We start from the raw sequence: 15349 nt of genomic DNA, 5'->3' as shown, positions 1-15349 counted from the left end.
CAGGGGCAGTGGACGTCCAGGGAGGCGTAGAGCTTGGCGGTGCCGGCGGCCAGCAGCAGGCAGACGCCGTTCATCACCGACTCCGAGCTGGCCTGGAAGTGCTGGAAGAGCAGGCGGAGCTTGTCCATGGCCGCGGGAGTCTGGGCCCGCAGGGGCCTTGCGGGTCTTCCAAGCAAGGGCCCGAGGTGCAAGAGGAGCCCCCGCCCCCAGTCCGGGTGCCCAGGCCGGCCAAGGCGGGTCTCCCACCCAGGCTGCCCAAGGCGGCTCCTCTCTGGCCCTGAGTGAGGCGCGGCTCCACCACCACCAAAGCCCCTCCAGGCAAATGGGCCCTGCCCTGTCCTGGAGGAGGCCGGGGAGGGGGGGACAGGCAAATTCAGGGTGTGGGAAGGCCCAGGTGCTCACGGAGTGGACTTCTGCTCTCTGCCCTGGTCAGCACCATCTGGCTCTGCTGAGTCTCGATTTCAGCATCTGTCAAGCTGGAGGAGGCAGGAGGGGCTCCTGGATTAGAGGGTCTGGGGGAGACGTCAGACCCAGTGCCAGCACTGGCAGCGAAGGCCAGGGGCCAGGCCCGGGTGCCAGCGCAGACGAAGACATGGAGGGGAGGCAGTGTAGCAGGGGGCCAGACACTCGGGGTCCTGGGTCATGGGGTGGGGTGTATGTATGTGCGTGCGTGTGTGGGGGTGTATGTGCACGTGTGTGTGTGTGTGTGTGTGTGTGTGTGTGTGTTTGAGTGTGTGTGGAGGAAGTTAGCGTTCTCAGTGGCTGCCTGCAATTCTCACCCTGAGCACCACCAGTTTGGCCCCAGGAGAAACAGGTGGACAGGCTCTCAGACCCCACCCCTCCCTCTCTGGGGCAAGCTGCAGGCACCTGGGTTTTACTGCTCTTCTGTATGTTCCCCAATTCTGAGATACTCTGCGTGTGTGTGTGTGTGTGTGTGTGTGTGTGTGTGTGTGTGTGTGTGTGTTTGTGTGAGGGGCACAGGGAAGGGAGAGGCCCGTGTGAGGGGACATGGAGAGGGAGCTAAAGAGAGCTGGGACACTTCCAGGGCCTGAAGGCTGATGGGCCCAGGGGACTCGGGCCTCGGGAGAAACCCTCCCAGCCCAGATCCCCTGTCCTGAGTTCCTTGGAGGGCTGGGCCGCGAGAGGCGGGGTGCGGCCATGCAGAGAGGAGGGGAGAGGAGGGGCTTTGCTCTCTTGAGCACCACCTCAGCTGGGGTGGGGGCCCCAGAGGACCGAGGCCCGCGTCAGAAGGAGTCGGGCTGGCTGACACTGAGGGTTGTTTTCCTTCTGCCTAGATGCCCAGTCGGGGTGATTTGCCCGTAGAGCCAGGAGGCCTCCGAGGCCCCCCCTGGGCCAGAGGCGTTAGGAGTGTGAGGGAGATGCCGACTGAGGGGGTGTCCAGCTGCGAGGCCCGTTTGAGTGTGTGCGGGCCATGCTGGGGACTGACTGCCTTAGTGGCCTTGTAGCGACAAGGCTGCCCTGCGCCCCTGTGCTGTGCTGAGGGTGTTGTTCCCGTGAAATGCAGTGCTCTGAGTAACCCCCTGAGACTGAGTTTGGGGGGTCCTCTCTGTCCCCGGAGTGAGTTTGGGAAGGTGAGTATGACCCTTCTTTGGAGGGTCTGGCTAATGAGGGCGGGAGCAGGGGGCTGGGGCGGGGAGAGGACCCTGACCTTGTCACAGGCCCTGTCTCAGGTGCAGTGTAGAAAAGTGGTTCCAGTCACATAGACACAGAAAGGAACATCTCAGAGGTGGAAGAGGGGTTTATTCTCCTCTCTTAACTTTATTTTCTTTTTACCTTCCTCCCCTCTTCTCTTCTCTTCTCTTCTCTTCTCTTCTCTTCTCTTCTCTTCTCTTCTCTTCTCTTCTCTTCTCTTCTCTTCTCTTCTCTTCTCTTCTCTTCTCTTCTCTTCTCTTCTCTTCTCTTCTCTTCTCTTCTCTTCTCTTCTCTTCTCTTCTCTTCTCTTCTCTTCTCTTCTCTTCTCTTCTCTTCTCTTCTCTTCTCTTCTCTTCTCTTCTCTTCTCTTCTCTTCTCCTCTCCTCTCCTCTCCTCTCCTCTCCTCTCCTCTCCTCTCCTCTCCTCTCCTCTCCTCTCCTCTCCTCTCCTCTCCTCTCCTCTCCTCTCCTCTCCTCTCCTCTCCTCTCCTCTCCTCTCCTCTCCTCTCCTCTCCTTTCTTTTCGGGCCACGCAGGCAATGCTCAGGGGTTACTCCTGGCTCTGCACTCAGGAATTACTCCTGGTGGTGCTCGGGGACCCTATGCTCGGGGATGCTGGTCACAAGCGCCCTACCCTCTGCACGGTCTCTCTAGCCCCATTCTCTCAAGGTTTTCTTGACAGTGAAGTCGCTCGCCGCTCAGGGCAGCTAGAAAGATCTCTCTCCTACCTAGGAAGCTCTTTGATATTTCGAAAGAGCAAAAGACTGGTATTGATGTTAGGGCCTTGACTAACTGCCAGGCCGCCCGCCACCCTTCCTAGTTTGCCTGGGTAGTGGCCGAGTCGCATAGAGTGCTCACGCCCCCAAGTGGTGATTTTTGAGAAATGCAGGAAAGGGGGAGGAGAAGGCTGGCAGGACAGTGCCCCTCAAGCTGCTGAGAGAGAACTGTCCACAGGCTCCCCTCCCTAGGAGAGCAGCCCACCCTCCCTGCCAGGCGCCTGTGGGTGAAGGGTGGAACACACAGGAACCTCTGGGACTCCTCTGGGGAGAGGGGGACGGGAGCCAGCCATCACTGCCAGCAGGAACGGAGAAACGCCTGGTGTTGGAGCTGATGGGGCCCTACTTGCTGGAGAGGCGCTGGCTGACCCTACTGGCCTTTGCATTGTGGCCACAAGGACGTTTCCAGGTTGTATGTAGACACACTAATCACACGCTTGGGGTCTCTGGGCTTGATGGATCCGTAGAAAGACTCTCCACAAGTAACGGTCACTCAGAACATCTATGAGAGGGCCCAGAGATAGCCAGGGGTCAAGGTGCTGGCTCTGTGCAGTGATTCCCCAGCTCGGAGCCAGGAGTAGCCCCTGAGCAACACTGGGTGTGGGCCCTCCCCTCCCCGCCCCATTCTATGAGAGAAAGAGGCGGCTGGGGAATGTCTCTTTGATTTGGAATCTATTCTGTTTCCCTTACTGGAATTTATCCTGTACTCCCTGGCTAGAGACTCTCTTGCCTGTGCTCCTGGCTGTCTTCCCCGGGGCCCCTCAGAGGGAGTGGGCTCCAGCTTCCCTCCCCGCCCCTAGCAGTGCTCCCACGACCGAAGACCTCCAGAGCCTAGCCACAGCCATGCTCAAGGCCCCTCTCCACACATTCAGATGAACCTCATGCATGAAGGTACCGGCAGAGGAACCCAGGTGTGTGGGACCCGAGGCTGAGACCTCCAAGCCTGCTCAGATTTGGACTGGGCCTCTTCTGCCCAGATTTCCCATTTTCCAGTAGCTAGGCAGTCACACCCAGGGACTGCCCCCGGTGCATTGTAATCCCACCAACGGACCTCAGACTTAAAACCAAGCTCCTGGAAGCATGCGGTCTAGAAGCTTATAATCTAGTTCTCCCTCTGGGAGAACCTCGCTAGCTACTGAGAGTTTCCTGTCCACATGGGAGAGCCTCGCAAACTCCCCATGGTGTATTCATATGCCCAATGCAGTAACAATGCTGGGTCTCATTCCCCTGACCCTGAAAGAGCCTCCAATGTGGCATCGGCATCGTTGGGAAGGACGAGTAAGGAGAAGCTTTAAAATCTCAGGGCTAGGACGAAAGCAGACATTACTGAGACCGCTCGAGGAATTTGACGATCAATGGGATGATGATGATGATGATGATGATGATGATGATGATGATGATGATGATGATGATGATGGTGATGATGATGACTCCCAGGCTAGTTCACGGGGCCCTGGGTCAAAGTCCCAGGCAGTTCTCAGACAGGGGGGCAGCTGGCTTTGGAAGCCATCAGAATACTCAGGGAGGGGTTGTTGAAAGGCTCCTCCCCACCCCGGGGTCACGGCATCTCCAGGGTTTGGACTCAGACCTTCAGGGGACTGGACCTCGGTGCTTACTTATTGGCCCTGGAGAGTGGCTTGGTTTCCCTAAGTCTTTGTAAAAATGGGTTATGAGAGTCAGAGAGATAGTCCAGGGGGGAAGATGCTTGTCTCACACACACTCGACCTGAGTTTGACTCCCAGCACTGCTTATGGTCCACCAGGAGTGATCCCTGGACACAAAGCCAGGAGTAACCCCTGATAACCGCCAGGTGTGGCCTCAAACTGCAGAACAAGCCAATCAGTGCTCTTGAGGCAAGCGCCTCCTCCTGCCCTGCCATGGGTCCCGCCGAGGGCGTCTTTAATGCTGACATAGTAGGAGTGGCCACAGGAGGGCCTGGTGCCCAGAGCCTGGAGGCCAACAGTGCCCGCCCTTCCCCACAGGGACATCTTCGAGCGGGTCATTCACCTGAGCCTGGCCCCCAAGCGCATGAAATTCTTCTTCAAGCGCTACCTGGACTACGAGAAGCAGCCCGGCACCGAGACGGCCGTGCAGGCCGTGAAGGCCAAGGCGCTGGAGTACGTGGAGGCCCGGAGCCCCGTGCCAGAGGACTGAGCCGGGGGCCGGCGGACTTAAGGGGGCTTCCTGGAGGCACCCCGGGGAGACCCCGGCGGGGTCAGAATGAATTCTGTCTTTTTTGCACACGCGTCAGTTCGTTGTTGTTCCCTCTCCGAGGCCGCCCCGTGCTCCCGGAGCAGCTGCCTGTGTCCCGGGCGGAGGCGCAGGTTGGGGCCTGAACCCCGACTGGGATCTGAGTCGTGCCAGGGGCCATCCCTGGCGGTGCCTCAGCCCAGCATGGTCCTGGGCCCTTGTGTCGGGGCTATAAGGTGGGGCCAGGACGGGCATCCTGAAGGGGACATGGGGAGCAGGGCCTAGGTGTGGTTGTTTCACAACAGCTGGACACGTCTCCCCTGGGGACCCTCCCCGAAGAGCAGCCTGGGGCCAGTCTCCCTGCTGGGGGCTGCAGGGCGTGGGTCCATGGTATAGCCCCAGTTTTGTCTTTGGGCAGGGCTGCCAGCTCTGCGGGAGGGGACAGGAGAGGGGACAGGGCCTCTGCCACGCCCACACATCCCTGCTCCCCGCAATCCTCTAGGGTCCTGCCCACTGGGGTTCCCTGCGGGTTCCCTGCTCAGGCCGGGTCAGTCACAGCTGAGGCCAGCCAGCAGCCCGGGCCTTCAGGAATAAAACATTCCATTCCCTGGTACCAGGTCCAAGCTTTCGGGACACTCGCTCTGGGAGTGACCAGGGACTTCCTGGTGGTGGAGGAGGCCACACCCTGGGCCTCTCGCCTCACTCTACCCCGAGACGCAGTGCAGGGGGTGGTGGGGCCTCAGGGGGCCAGCAGGGCCACCTCCATGTCGGGGGCCGTGCCTTTCCCACTCAGACCCTGGGCCCACTTGTGCAGGCGGCTGTGGAGGGGGAGGCCCAGGTTCTCCCGGTACAGGTAGACGCCGGTGATGGCGTTCCACTGTGGCCGCGGCTGTGTGCCCTGGACGGGGAACTTGGCCACCAGCTCCTCATCCTCCTTGTTGAGCGCCACGAAGCCGAAGAAGCGCTGCACGTTGCTGGCCGCCAGCACGCGTGAGTGCACCTCGGCCGTGTGCTGGAAGAGCTGGTCCTCGTTGGCGCGGTAGCGGGCCCAGTATGCCTCCTGGCGGTAGCGGAGCGGGGAGCAGCAGTGCTTGAGGCACTTGGTCAGGAACACCAGGATGGCCACCGAGCCGATGAGCAGCCACCCGAAGAGCTGGTCAGAGAAAGGGCGGCTGAGGAGGGCTGCAGCGGCCAGGGTGGGGCTGACCCTCCGCACCCCAGCCGGCTGGCCCGGACTCCCCGGCTGAAGGAGAAGCTGGCATGCCCAGCGCCACTCGGTCCCTCTGCCCTCTCTCCCGGGCACAGGCGCTTGCTTCGACTCTGCAGATTCCTGCTGCCTCCCCACGGCTTCCTGCATCTCAGCCACCAAGTCTGGCTCAGACTGCCAGGCTCGGTCCCGTGCCACCTCCCGAGACCCTCTGGGCGCTCCCCCATGCCTGCGTCCTCCTCACCCTCACGACCCTGTTGGAAAATCGCCTCAGTTTGTCTCAAAGGCTCCCTGGGGCGGGTGTCCCTCCATTCGGCCCTGTGCAGATCTGAGTATTTGACCAGGGTCTGAGGGATGTGGTGCTGCCTGAACCCTGTGGAGCTGGGGGTGGCCAGGCTTCCCGGTGACGCCTGGACCCCACCCAGCGATGCTCGAAGTGCCTCCAGTGCTCTTCCTGGCAGTGCTCAGGGGAGACTGTGGGCGGGCATGAGAGGCTGGAGAGCTGCTCCAAAGCTGCAGCATCACCGGCCCTACCGGAGCCCAGGGCCCGGGAAAGGGCCCCTTTGTGGTGCAGACACAGGCCCCGTGAGACCCGGCTGGCACAGGTGGTGGCCCAGGAGAGAGGTGCCAGCAGGAACTAGTCCTGTGATGAGCTGCAAGAAGACTCCCCCAACCTCTGCCCTTGACAAAACCCTAACCACAGACTAATTTGTTCTGTTTTCTTTTTTGCTTTTTGGGTCACACCCGCAGTGCTCTGGGGACCATATGGGATGCCCAATTCAGGTCTGCCGTGTGCAAGGCCAGCACCCTCACCGCTGTACTAACACTCTGGCCCCCACTACAGACTCTTATCTGCATGGAAAACCTCAAGCCGGGGCAGTTTGGGGCACTTTGTGAGCCAACGGGGAGACTCCCCGACTGGGCAGCCGCATCCCAGCCTGAGCTGAGTGTGTAAATCCGCTTTTACCTTGGGGCATGCCCCACTCTCTCCCCTCTGCTCCTGTTCCCTTTGAAACCCTGGCTTTTTCCCTCCCTCTTCTTCTCTCCCCCTTCCCTAACTAAAACTATTGGAGTTAAGTTTTAAGCATTCATGGGGTCTGCTGGGTTTCACCAAAACTCAATACATCAAAATTCTTATCTGGAGGGGCTGGGAAAGACTTGGCAATAGAGCACTTTCCTTGCATGTGTGAGTCTGGGTTCCACCCCCAGCACTGCAAAAATGAACAAAACTCTCTTATTTGAAATGGGAAAATGATTCTTTTTTTTTTTTCTTTTTGGCATCACACCTGGTGATACAAAGGTGTCACTCTAGACTATGCGCTCATGAATTAACCTGGTGGTGCTCCGGGGACCATACGGAATGCTGGGAATCAAACCTGGGTCGGCTGCATGCAAGGCAAACGCCCTACCCGCTGTGCTATCTCTCCAGCCCCGATTCTGTTTGCTTTTTTTTTTGGGGGGGGGGTCACATCCGGCGATGCACAGGGGTTACTCCTGGCTCATGCACTCAGGAATTTTTCCTGACAGGGCTCGGGGATCATATGGGATGCTGGGATTCGAACCCCCATCGGCTGTGTGCAAGGCAAACGCCCTATCTCTGTGCTATTGCTCCAGCCCCAAGAAAATGATTCTTACCACACTAAGAATCTTGTTTAATGATTGCCACTGATTACGGGAACCCAGGAACTGGATGGGCACTGAGCCGCCCGCCACCTCCCAGGGAAGGGATGAGCATCCCTCAGCACAGCCTTACCTGAGACTCAAACTTGAGCCTGCGGCTCACCTCCTCCCGGAACCCAGACAGGTTCTCAGGGCTCTCCCCGCAAGGGAACATGGCCAGGATCTGCGTGGTGTGGGAGAGAGGGAAGCTCTCGTTCTCAGCCGTGAGCGAGGACGGGTCCACAAACTCGCTGAATGCGCAGACGTAGGCGTCCCCTCGCAGCAGGGAGATGAAAGACCAGGTGAGGGGGGCCACGGCTGCGCGGCCCACGATGGAATATAGGATGCATGGGAATTTCTTGGTCCTGAAACACCTGCACCCATCCACCAAGTTCCTGGTTTGGTTGTTGAGGATGATGCTGATGAAGAAGAGCAACAAGGCGGGCCCCAAGCTGGCCATTAACCCATACCGGAAGTTCCGAACTGGTGAGCACGGGCACTGGAAGGCCAACAAGGAGAAGAGCTCCTGGCCCCCCGTGGTGCCCAGAGCCACCAACACATTTAATGTCACCAAATCCTTGCTCCTGAAAATGCGCGACAGGAAGTGGGTGATGGGGTTAGCCATGGTGTCAGGGCAGGGGCTGCACGAGGAGGAAGTGCGGGCTGGCAGGCACCTTGCAGCAGGGCCGGGCTGGTCACTCCGGTGGCAGCTGGGCACCTCCTGTAGGACAGCAGGAGACAGAAGAATGTTGCTCTTAACCGAATCCCCAGGGGAAGCCCCTGGGGTCAGGCTGACAAGGGGCAGTGATGGTGGCCCGCATCCTACTCAGCCATCATCATCATCCTCGGGACCCCTCGGTGGGCTGTCAGCCCTAAGACTCGCGGAGAAGGGGCAGTGGCCCCAGGGTGGCCTCTCAGGGGCAGAGCTGTGGGCCCTCCTCCTCGGATGCTCAGACCTCCTGGCTTTTTCCACCTTCTTCCTGGGGGCTGAGGAGGGCCCCGTGGCCTGCCAGCAGCGACAGGACGCTCACTTCCCTTCGGACTGCGGGTTGGGTCCGGGCAGTGGTCTGTTGAGCCAGTGTCCTGATGTGGGAGGGGACCTGTGCCCCCGATGGGGGGAGGTGACCCCGTGCTGTGGAGTGGCGCTGGGGAGAGTCCTGGGCACCATTGCCCTCCTGGGGGCCTCAGGTGGCTCCGGGCTCCCGCCCACTGGGGCATCTCCTCTGGGCCCCTGTCCTCTGAGGGAGGCGGGAGGGCCAGGGAGGGAGTGCGGAGGCCTGGCCATGGCCCCCGCATCTCTCTCCTGCCTGGGCTCCAGATGATTGTCAGTGTGGGCGGAAGGGGTCATGCTCCCCATTGTGAAGAGCAGGAAATGCTCCCAGGAAGTTCTGGAGCCTGTGGTGGGGGATGTGGCCCAGGGCAGAGCTCAGGCCTCTTCCCTGTGAAGACCTGGGTTCAGCACCCTCCCCTGCAAACTGCAAACATGGAGGTGCTGGGCAGGAACTTTGGAGCAGCATCTCAGGAGCCTTGCGTGGAGGGGTGAAGTGAATTTTCCATCTCGCCAGTCTCTGCTGACCTTATTCTTTGTGCACCCGTAGGCCCTAAGGAACCTTCTCTCCTCCAATTTCTCTTCCCAACTCTGCAGCCCTGAGCACTGGACCCTGAGCACAGGCCCCCCAGCCTGCCAGTGACAGGAAGTCTGGGCCCCAGGACACAGGGTTCTATGAGGTTCATTCCCACACAGCTGAGCCGGGCCCAGGGTGTGGCCTGTCTCCCCATCATTCTCTCCATCTCTGTGAGTTAAAGCCACAGTCCTCAGGCAGGGGCTGGGTTGGCGTGAGGGTTGCGGGCAGCAGACAGGTGGGGCATCTGCCCAGTATCACCCCAGGGCCCCCCCTCTACATGTGCCCCTTCTGCTAGCTGTCAAGAATTCCAGGCCAAGGTTGCTGGGTACCAGGAGCTAGGGGTCAGGGCGAGCGGGGGAGAGGAGAGGAGAGGCGAGGGGAGAGATCTGACCCCCACCTGGAGGGATACTGGCTCGTTCCTGCTCCCCAGTAAGGGAGTTTGTGGGGACGCGGGAACAGGCGCCAGCCTTCTCTCTCCTCTGCCCTTCTTGGCTTTAAGTTTCCCGTGAGCGCAGACTCTGGGTGCAAAGTGCCCAAATAGGGCTCCAGAGTCCTGGCCATGGTGGGGGTGACCAGGCCGCCTTCTGAGACTACAGCAGGGCCAGGGAGGGGCATCCCCAGACTCTGCCAACAACGACCGGAGGGATCGGAGACTGGGAGACGGGAGTGGGGACCAGCCCCAATCTGCCCGGGGGCAACTCACACCCAGGGCTGGCGCCTTGCTTACCCAGAGCAGCTGCGGGGCTCAGGCGAGCGGCTTTGTCCTCTCTGGGCTCCTGGACAAGAGGCTCGCTGGGCTGGGGGCTGCAGGCGCTGCCTTCCTGCTTTGCTTCTGTGCTGGAGCCTGATGACTTCAGAAAGTTTCAGTCCGGAAAGAGGATGTCAGCCCCCGCAGTGGGAATCTGCAGGTCAAGGGGCAGGGAGGAGCTGGGAGCAGAGGGGCAGGAGGGAGGGATTGGGCACTCTGCTGCCTGCAGGGCTGACTCTCAGGTCAGCTAACTCGGGTCAGCTAATTCGGGTGCTGCTTCAGACCTCGGTGGAAGGGGCTGTACAGCGGGTAGGACACTTGTCTTGCATGGGGCCAACCCAGGGTTCAATCCCTGGCACCACAGATGATCCCCTGAGCCTGCCAGGAGTCATCCCTGAACACAGAGCCAGGGTAAGCCCTGGGCCATGCTCGGTAAAGCCCGAAGATGAAAAACTAAACAAAAAAAAATCTAGGGTGGAGAAAAAACAAAGAAAAACGAGCATCCCGGGGCCTGGGAGCTGTGTGATGGCTGGAAATAATGGAGCACAGGTTCTGCAGGAGTCCTGGGGTCCGGTCCTCAGCGCTGCTCACCCTGCAGGATTCCACAAGCATCTCCTGGAGCCACCCCTGAGCACCAAGCCAGAAGTAAACCCTGAGCACCACTGGTGCAGCCTCTTCCCCCGTCAAAGTAACCAAAGGAAAAGTAGAGCCCAGATCTCAGGAGTGCTGGGAGGGGAACTTCAGCATGTGGGACCCTGAGCTCTGAGGTTGTCAGTGAAAGAAGTTGGAGCAGGGTGTTATCTTTTGGTTTTTTGCCCACACCCAGCTGACTCCTTGCCTTTTTTTTGGTTCAGGGTCACCCCTGGCATATGTGGTCCAGGGTGTCAAAGCCCGGTGAGCCACACGCTAATCTTAGAGCCCTGCCCGCTGTACTATCTCTCCAGCCAGTGTTTGCTTATTTATTTATTTATTTTACAATTTTTAGATATTTTATTTTCATAAACTAGTTCACAATAGTTTATTGCAGATAATATTCAAAGATCAATCCCACCACCGAGTTACCTTCCCACCACAAGAAGAGTGTGTATGAAGTTTGTTGTATTTCATTCTGGAGCCATTTAAGCCCGAATATAAAAGAATACAAGCAAGTATGTTAAAACCAAACAAACGTGTGCTACTTTTGGTATATAAGTGAGTTAGAGTATAAGAGGTCTTGTACCACATTAGGAAATTCGGCGACTCTCTTCCAGGAGCTTTAGTCTGTAGTCTCTGGGTCTCGGCCATTGATGAGATTACATGGCACGTGGCGGGGATGGGGGCAGTTCAGTTTGTGGGTGTCACTGCCAAGCTACTGGAAAACTGGGGAGCTGGGGGAGGAGTCCCATTTCCGATTGGAGCACGCTTAGAGATCTGTGTCACAGGTTCCCGCATACCTGGGTTTTCCTGCCAGTTCCCACTAGGGTTAGGCTCATCCGAGTGTGTGGAGAGGGGCCCTGAGCATGGCTGCAGTTGGGTTCTGGAGGTTTTTGGCTACCGGGGTTCTGCTTGGGGCTGTGCTCGGGAGTCACTCCCAGGTGATCTTTGGACAAACTTGGGGCTGGGGTTGCATCCAGGGCTCCTGCTTGCGAAGCCTGAGCTCAGCCTGGCGAGCCATTGCCCCATACTGCAGGTGTTCCATCAGGCCCACAGGCCTGTCCTTCAGGGGCGGCCATGTCCGCTGCCCTCTCCTCCACACCCCACAGCGCTGAACCTCATTCTTCCTCCAGAGCCGGTGGTTTGGGAGAAAGGGTGGTGTTTCAATGGTCGGAGGTTGGGCTGTCAGCAAGTTGGGGCTGAGGGTGGGGAAGTAGGGTCATATTGAAATCCTTGTCGATGAGAAACTGCCTGTTGGCCCACTTGTGCAGGAGGCTGTAGAGGGGGATGCCCTGCATCTCCTGGTACTGGGAACTGCCAGTGATTTTTTCCCATGGTAAAATCAACTGTGTGCCTTGCTTTGGAAACTTGGCCATCAGCTCCTTTTCCCTCTCGTCGAACGCCACGAAGCCGAAGAACTGCTTCACGTTGTTGGCCGCCAGTGCGAGCGAGTGCGCCTCGGCCGTGCGTCGCAAGAGCTGCTCCTCATTGGCGAGGTAGCGGGCCCTGTAGTCCTCCTGGTGGTAGCCGAGCATCGAGCAGCAGGCCTTGAGGCACTTGATCAGGAACACCACCACGGCCACTGTGCAGATGAGCAGCCACCCTAATAGCTGAGACAGAGGGCCGGTCAGGGAAAGGGGCAGCTGAGGGGGTCTGGAGCGGTTGGGTTGGATTGGCCCTCAGCACCCCCCAGCCAGCCGGCTCTGCATCGCCCGGCTGCAAATTCTGCCCCTGAAGGAGAAACCAGCATTCCCAGCGGGAATCCATCCCTCTGCCCTCACTCTAGCACCTGCTCTGTGCTTAGACTTTGCAGACCCCTGCTGCCTTCCTCTCCCCCCACCCAAGGGCCTCCTTCCACATCTCAGCCTCCAAGTCTGGCTCAGACAGAGAGACTCAGTCCCATGCCACCTCGGGGAAGCCTCCAGAGACCCACTGGGAGCCCCTACATGCCTGCTTCCTCCTCACCCTCATTATCTTATAGAAAAATTACCTCATGCTTGTCTCAAAGACTCCTGGGGTGGGTGTCCCTCCATTTGGCCCTGTACAGCTCTGAGCAACGGAATCCCATTCCTGTGTCTCCACACCCATCTCTTGGGCTGCTCACGCTCCACTTTACTGTAGCTTCGTGTGTGTGTGCGTGTGTGTGTGTGTGTGTGTGTGTGTGTGTGTGTGTTTGTTCAATCTGGGTCACTGGTGATACTTCAGCTAACCTGGCTCACAGTTTAGCCTTAAGGCCTGAGGGTTGTGGTGCTGCCCGAACCCTGCAGGGTAGGTGATAACCAACTTTCCCCAGTGACACCTGGGACACACCCAGTGATGCTTGGGAGCCTCCATGGCTGTCCCTGGCTGTGCTTAGGGACCGTGTGGTGCCAGATTGAACCAGATCGGGCTGGGTGCACACCAGGCTTGCACCCTGGCCCCTCTACTGTCCCCAGCCACAACTGGCGTTTGCCATGTCCCCACACTAGGTCAGTGCCTCCTTGTCACTCCCCGGCCTCCTCTCTGTCCCTTCAGGCCCCACCAGGCACCCTCCTTTACTCTGCCGTTCATTCATTCATTTATTTATCCCTCTGCTGCCTCGGAGCAAAGCCAAGGTGAAGGTAGGAGGGAGCAGGAGACGAATTTCTCAGAGACAATAGGACCAAGATGGGATCTAAAGCAGCGGCTTCTGCCACAGACAGACCTGTCCGTGTCGGCAGGTGGGGTCAGATGCCTCAATTCTCACTGCCCGACTGGGGCCCGCGTGCAGGGGAGACTGTGGGCGGGCATGAGAGGCTGGAGAGCTGCTCCAAAGCTGCAGCATCACCAGCCCTACCGGAGCCCTGGGCCCGGGAAAGGGCCCCTTTGTGGTGCAGACACAGGCCCCGTGAGACAAGGCTGGCACAGGTGGTGGCCCAGGAGAGAGGTGCCAGCAGGAACTAGGGCTGTGATGAGCTGCAAGAAGACTCCCCCAACCTCTGCCCTTGACAAGACCCTAACCACAGACTAATTTGTTCTGCTTTCGTTTTTGCTTTTTGGGTCACACCCGCGGTGCTCTGGGGATCATATGGGATGCCCAATTCAGGTCTGCCGTGTGCAAGGCAAGCACCCTCACCGCTGTACTAACACTCTGGTCCCCACTACAGACTCTTATCTGCATGGAAAACCTCAAGCCGGGGCAGTTTGGGGCACTTTGTGAGCCAACGGGGAGCCTCCCAACTGGGCAGCCGCATGCCAGCCTGAGTGTGTAAATCAGCTTTTTCCTTGGGGCATCCCCTACTCTCTCCCCTCTGCTCCTGTTCCCTTTGAATCCCTGGCTTTTTCCCTCCCTCTTCTTCTCACTCCCTTCCCTAACTTAAACGATTGGAGTTAAGTTTTAAGCATTCATGGGGTCTGCTGAGGTTCACCAAGACCCAATACATCAAAATTCTTATCTGGAGGAGCTGGGAAAAGACTTGGCAATAGAGCACCGTCCTTGCATGTGTGTGTCTGGGTTCCACCCCCAGCACTGCAAAAATGAACAAAACTCTCTTATTTGAAATGGGAAAATGATTCTTTTTTTTTTCTTTTTGGCGTCACACCTGGCGATACACAGGGGTCACTCTTGGCTATGCACTCATGAATTAACCTGGTGGTGCTCAGGGGACCATACAGGATGCTGGGAATCAAACCCTGGTCGGCTGCATGGAAGGCCAATACCCTACCCACTGTGCTATCACTCCAGTCCCAATTCTGTTTGCTTTTTTTTGGGGGGGTCACATCCGGCGATGCACAGGGGTTACTCCTGGCTCATGCACTCAGGAATTATTCCTGGCAGGGCTCGGGGACCATATGGGATGCAGGGATTCGAACCCCCATCGGCCGTGTGCAAGGCAAACGCCCTATCTCTGTGCTATTGCTCCAGCCCCAAGAAAATGATTCTTACCACACTAAGAATCTTGCTTAACGGTTGCCACTGATTACGGGAACCCAGGAACTGGATTGGCACTGAGCCGCCCGCCACCTCCCAGGGAAGGGATGAGCATCCCTCAGCACAGCCTTACCTGAGACTCAAACTTGAGCCTGCGGCTCACCTCCTCCCGGAAGCCCGACAGGTTGTCAGGGCTCTCCCCGCAAGGGAACCTGGCCAGGATCTGCGTGGCGTGGGAGAGAGGGAAACTCTCGTTCTCAGCCGTGAGCGAGGACGGGTCCACAAACTCGCTGAATGCACAGACGTAGGCGTCCCCGCGCAGCAGGGAGATGAAAGACCAGGTGAGGGGGGCCACGGCTGCGCGGCCCACGATCGAATATAGGATGCCTGGGCATTTCTTGGTCCTGAAGCACCGGCACCAGTCTACCAGGTTCCTGGTTTGGTTGTTGAGGATGATGCTGATGAAGAAGAGCAACAAGGCGGGCCCCAAGGTGGCCGTTAACCCATACCAGAAGTTCTGAACTGGTGAGCACGGGCACTGGAAGGCCAACAAGGAGAAGAGCTCCTGGCCCCCCGTGGTGCCCAGGGCCACCAGCCCATTTAATGTCACCAAATCCTTGCTCCTGAAAATGCGCGAAAGGAAGTGGGTGATGGGGTTAGCCATGGTGTCAGGGCAGGGGCTGCACGAGGAGGAAGTGCGGGCTGGCAGGCACCTTGCAGCAGGTCCGGGCTGGTCACTCCGGTGGCAGCTGGGCACCTCCTGTAGGACAGCAGGAAGCAGAAGAATGTTGCTCTGAACCCAACCCCCAGGGACAGCCCCTGGGGTCAGGCTGACAAGGGGGCAGTGATGGTGGCCCACATCCTACTCAGCCATCATTCCTCATCCTCGGGACCCCTTGGTGAGCTGTCAGCCCCCAGACTCGAGGACAAGGGGCAGTGTCCTCAGGGTGACCTCTCAGGGGCAGAGCTGT

The 15349-nt window shown here is 58.6% G+C and overlaps 2 protein-coding genes across 2 annotated transcripts; both read right to left on the bottom strand.

The window, feature by feature from the left end:
- Positions 1-5356: 5356 nt before the first annotated feature.
- On the bottom strand, positions 5357-8108 carry LOC129399377 (calcium homeostasis modulator protein 2-like). The gene is made up of 2 exons (XM_055119196.1): positions 7578-8108; positions 5357-5770 (listed from the first exon to the last, which is right to left on the bottom strand). Exons 1-2 carry the CDS (start codon positions 8106-8108, stop codon positions 5357-5359), a joined length of 945 nt encoding a protein of 314 aa, XP_054975171.1.
- Positions 8109-11652: 3544 nt separating this feature from the next.
- Positions 11653-15042, bottom strand: LOC129399376 (calcium homeostasis modulator protein 2-like). Its single transcript, XM_055119195.1, has 2 exons — positions 14512-15042; positions 11653-12099 (listed from the first exon to the last, which is right to left on the bottom strand). Exons 1-2 carry the CDS (start codon positions 15040-15042, stop codon positions 11653-11655), a joined length of 978 nt encoding a protein of 325 aa, XP_054975170.1.
- Between the last annotated feature and the right edge of the window lie 307 nt (positions 15043-15349).

The sequence above is a fragment of the Sorex araneus genome, chromosome 11, assembly GCF_027595985.1.
Source record: "Sorex araneus isolate mSorAra2 chromosome 11, mSorAra2.pri, whole genome shotgun sequence".
NCBI lineage: Eukaryota > Metazoa > Chordata > Mammalia > Eulipotyphla > Soricidae > Sorex > Sorex araneus.
Note: the sequence above shows the minus strand (reverse complement) of the source record. Positions and strands in the feature narration are given on the sequence as shown.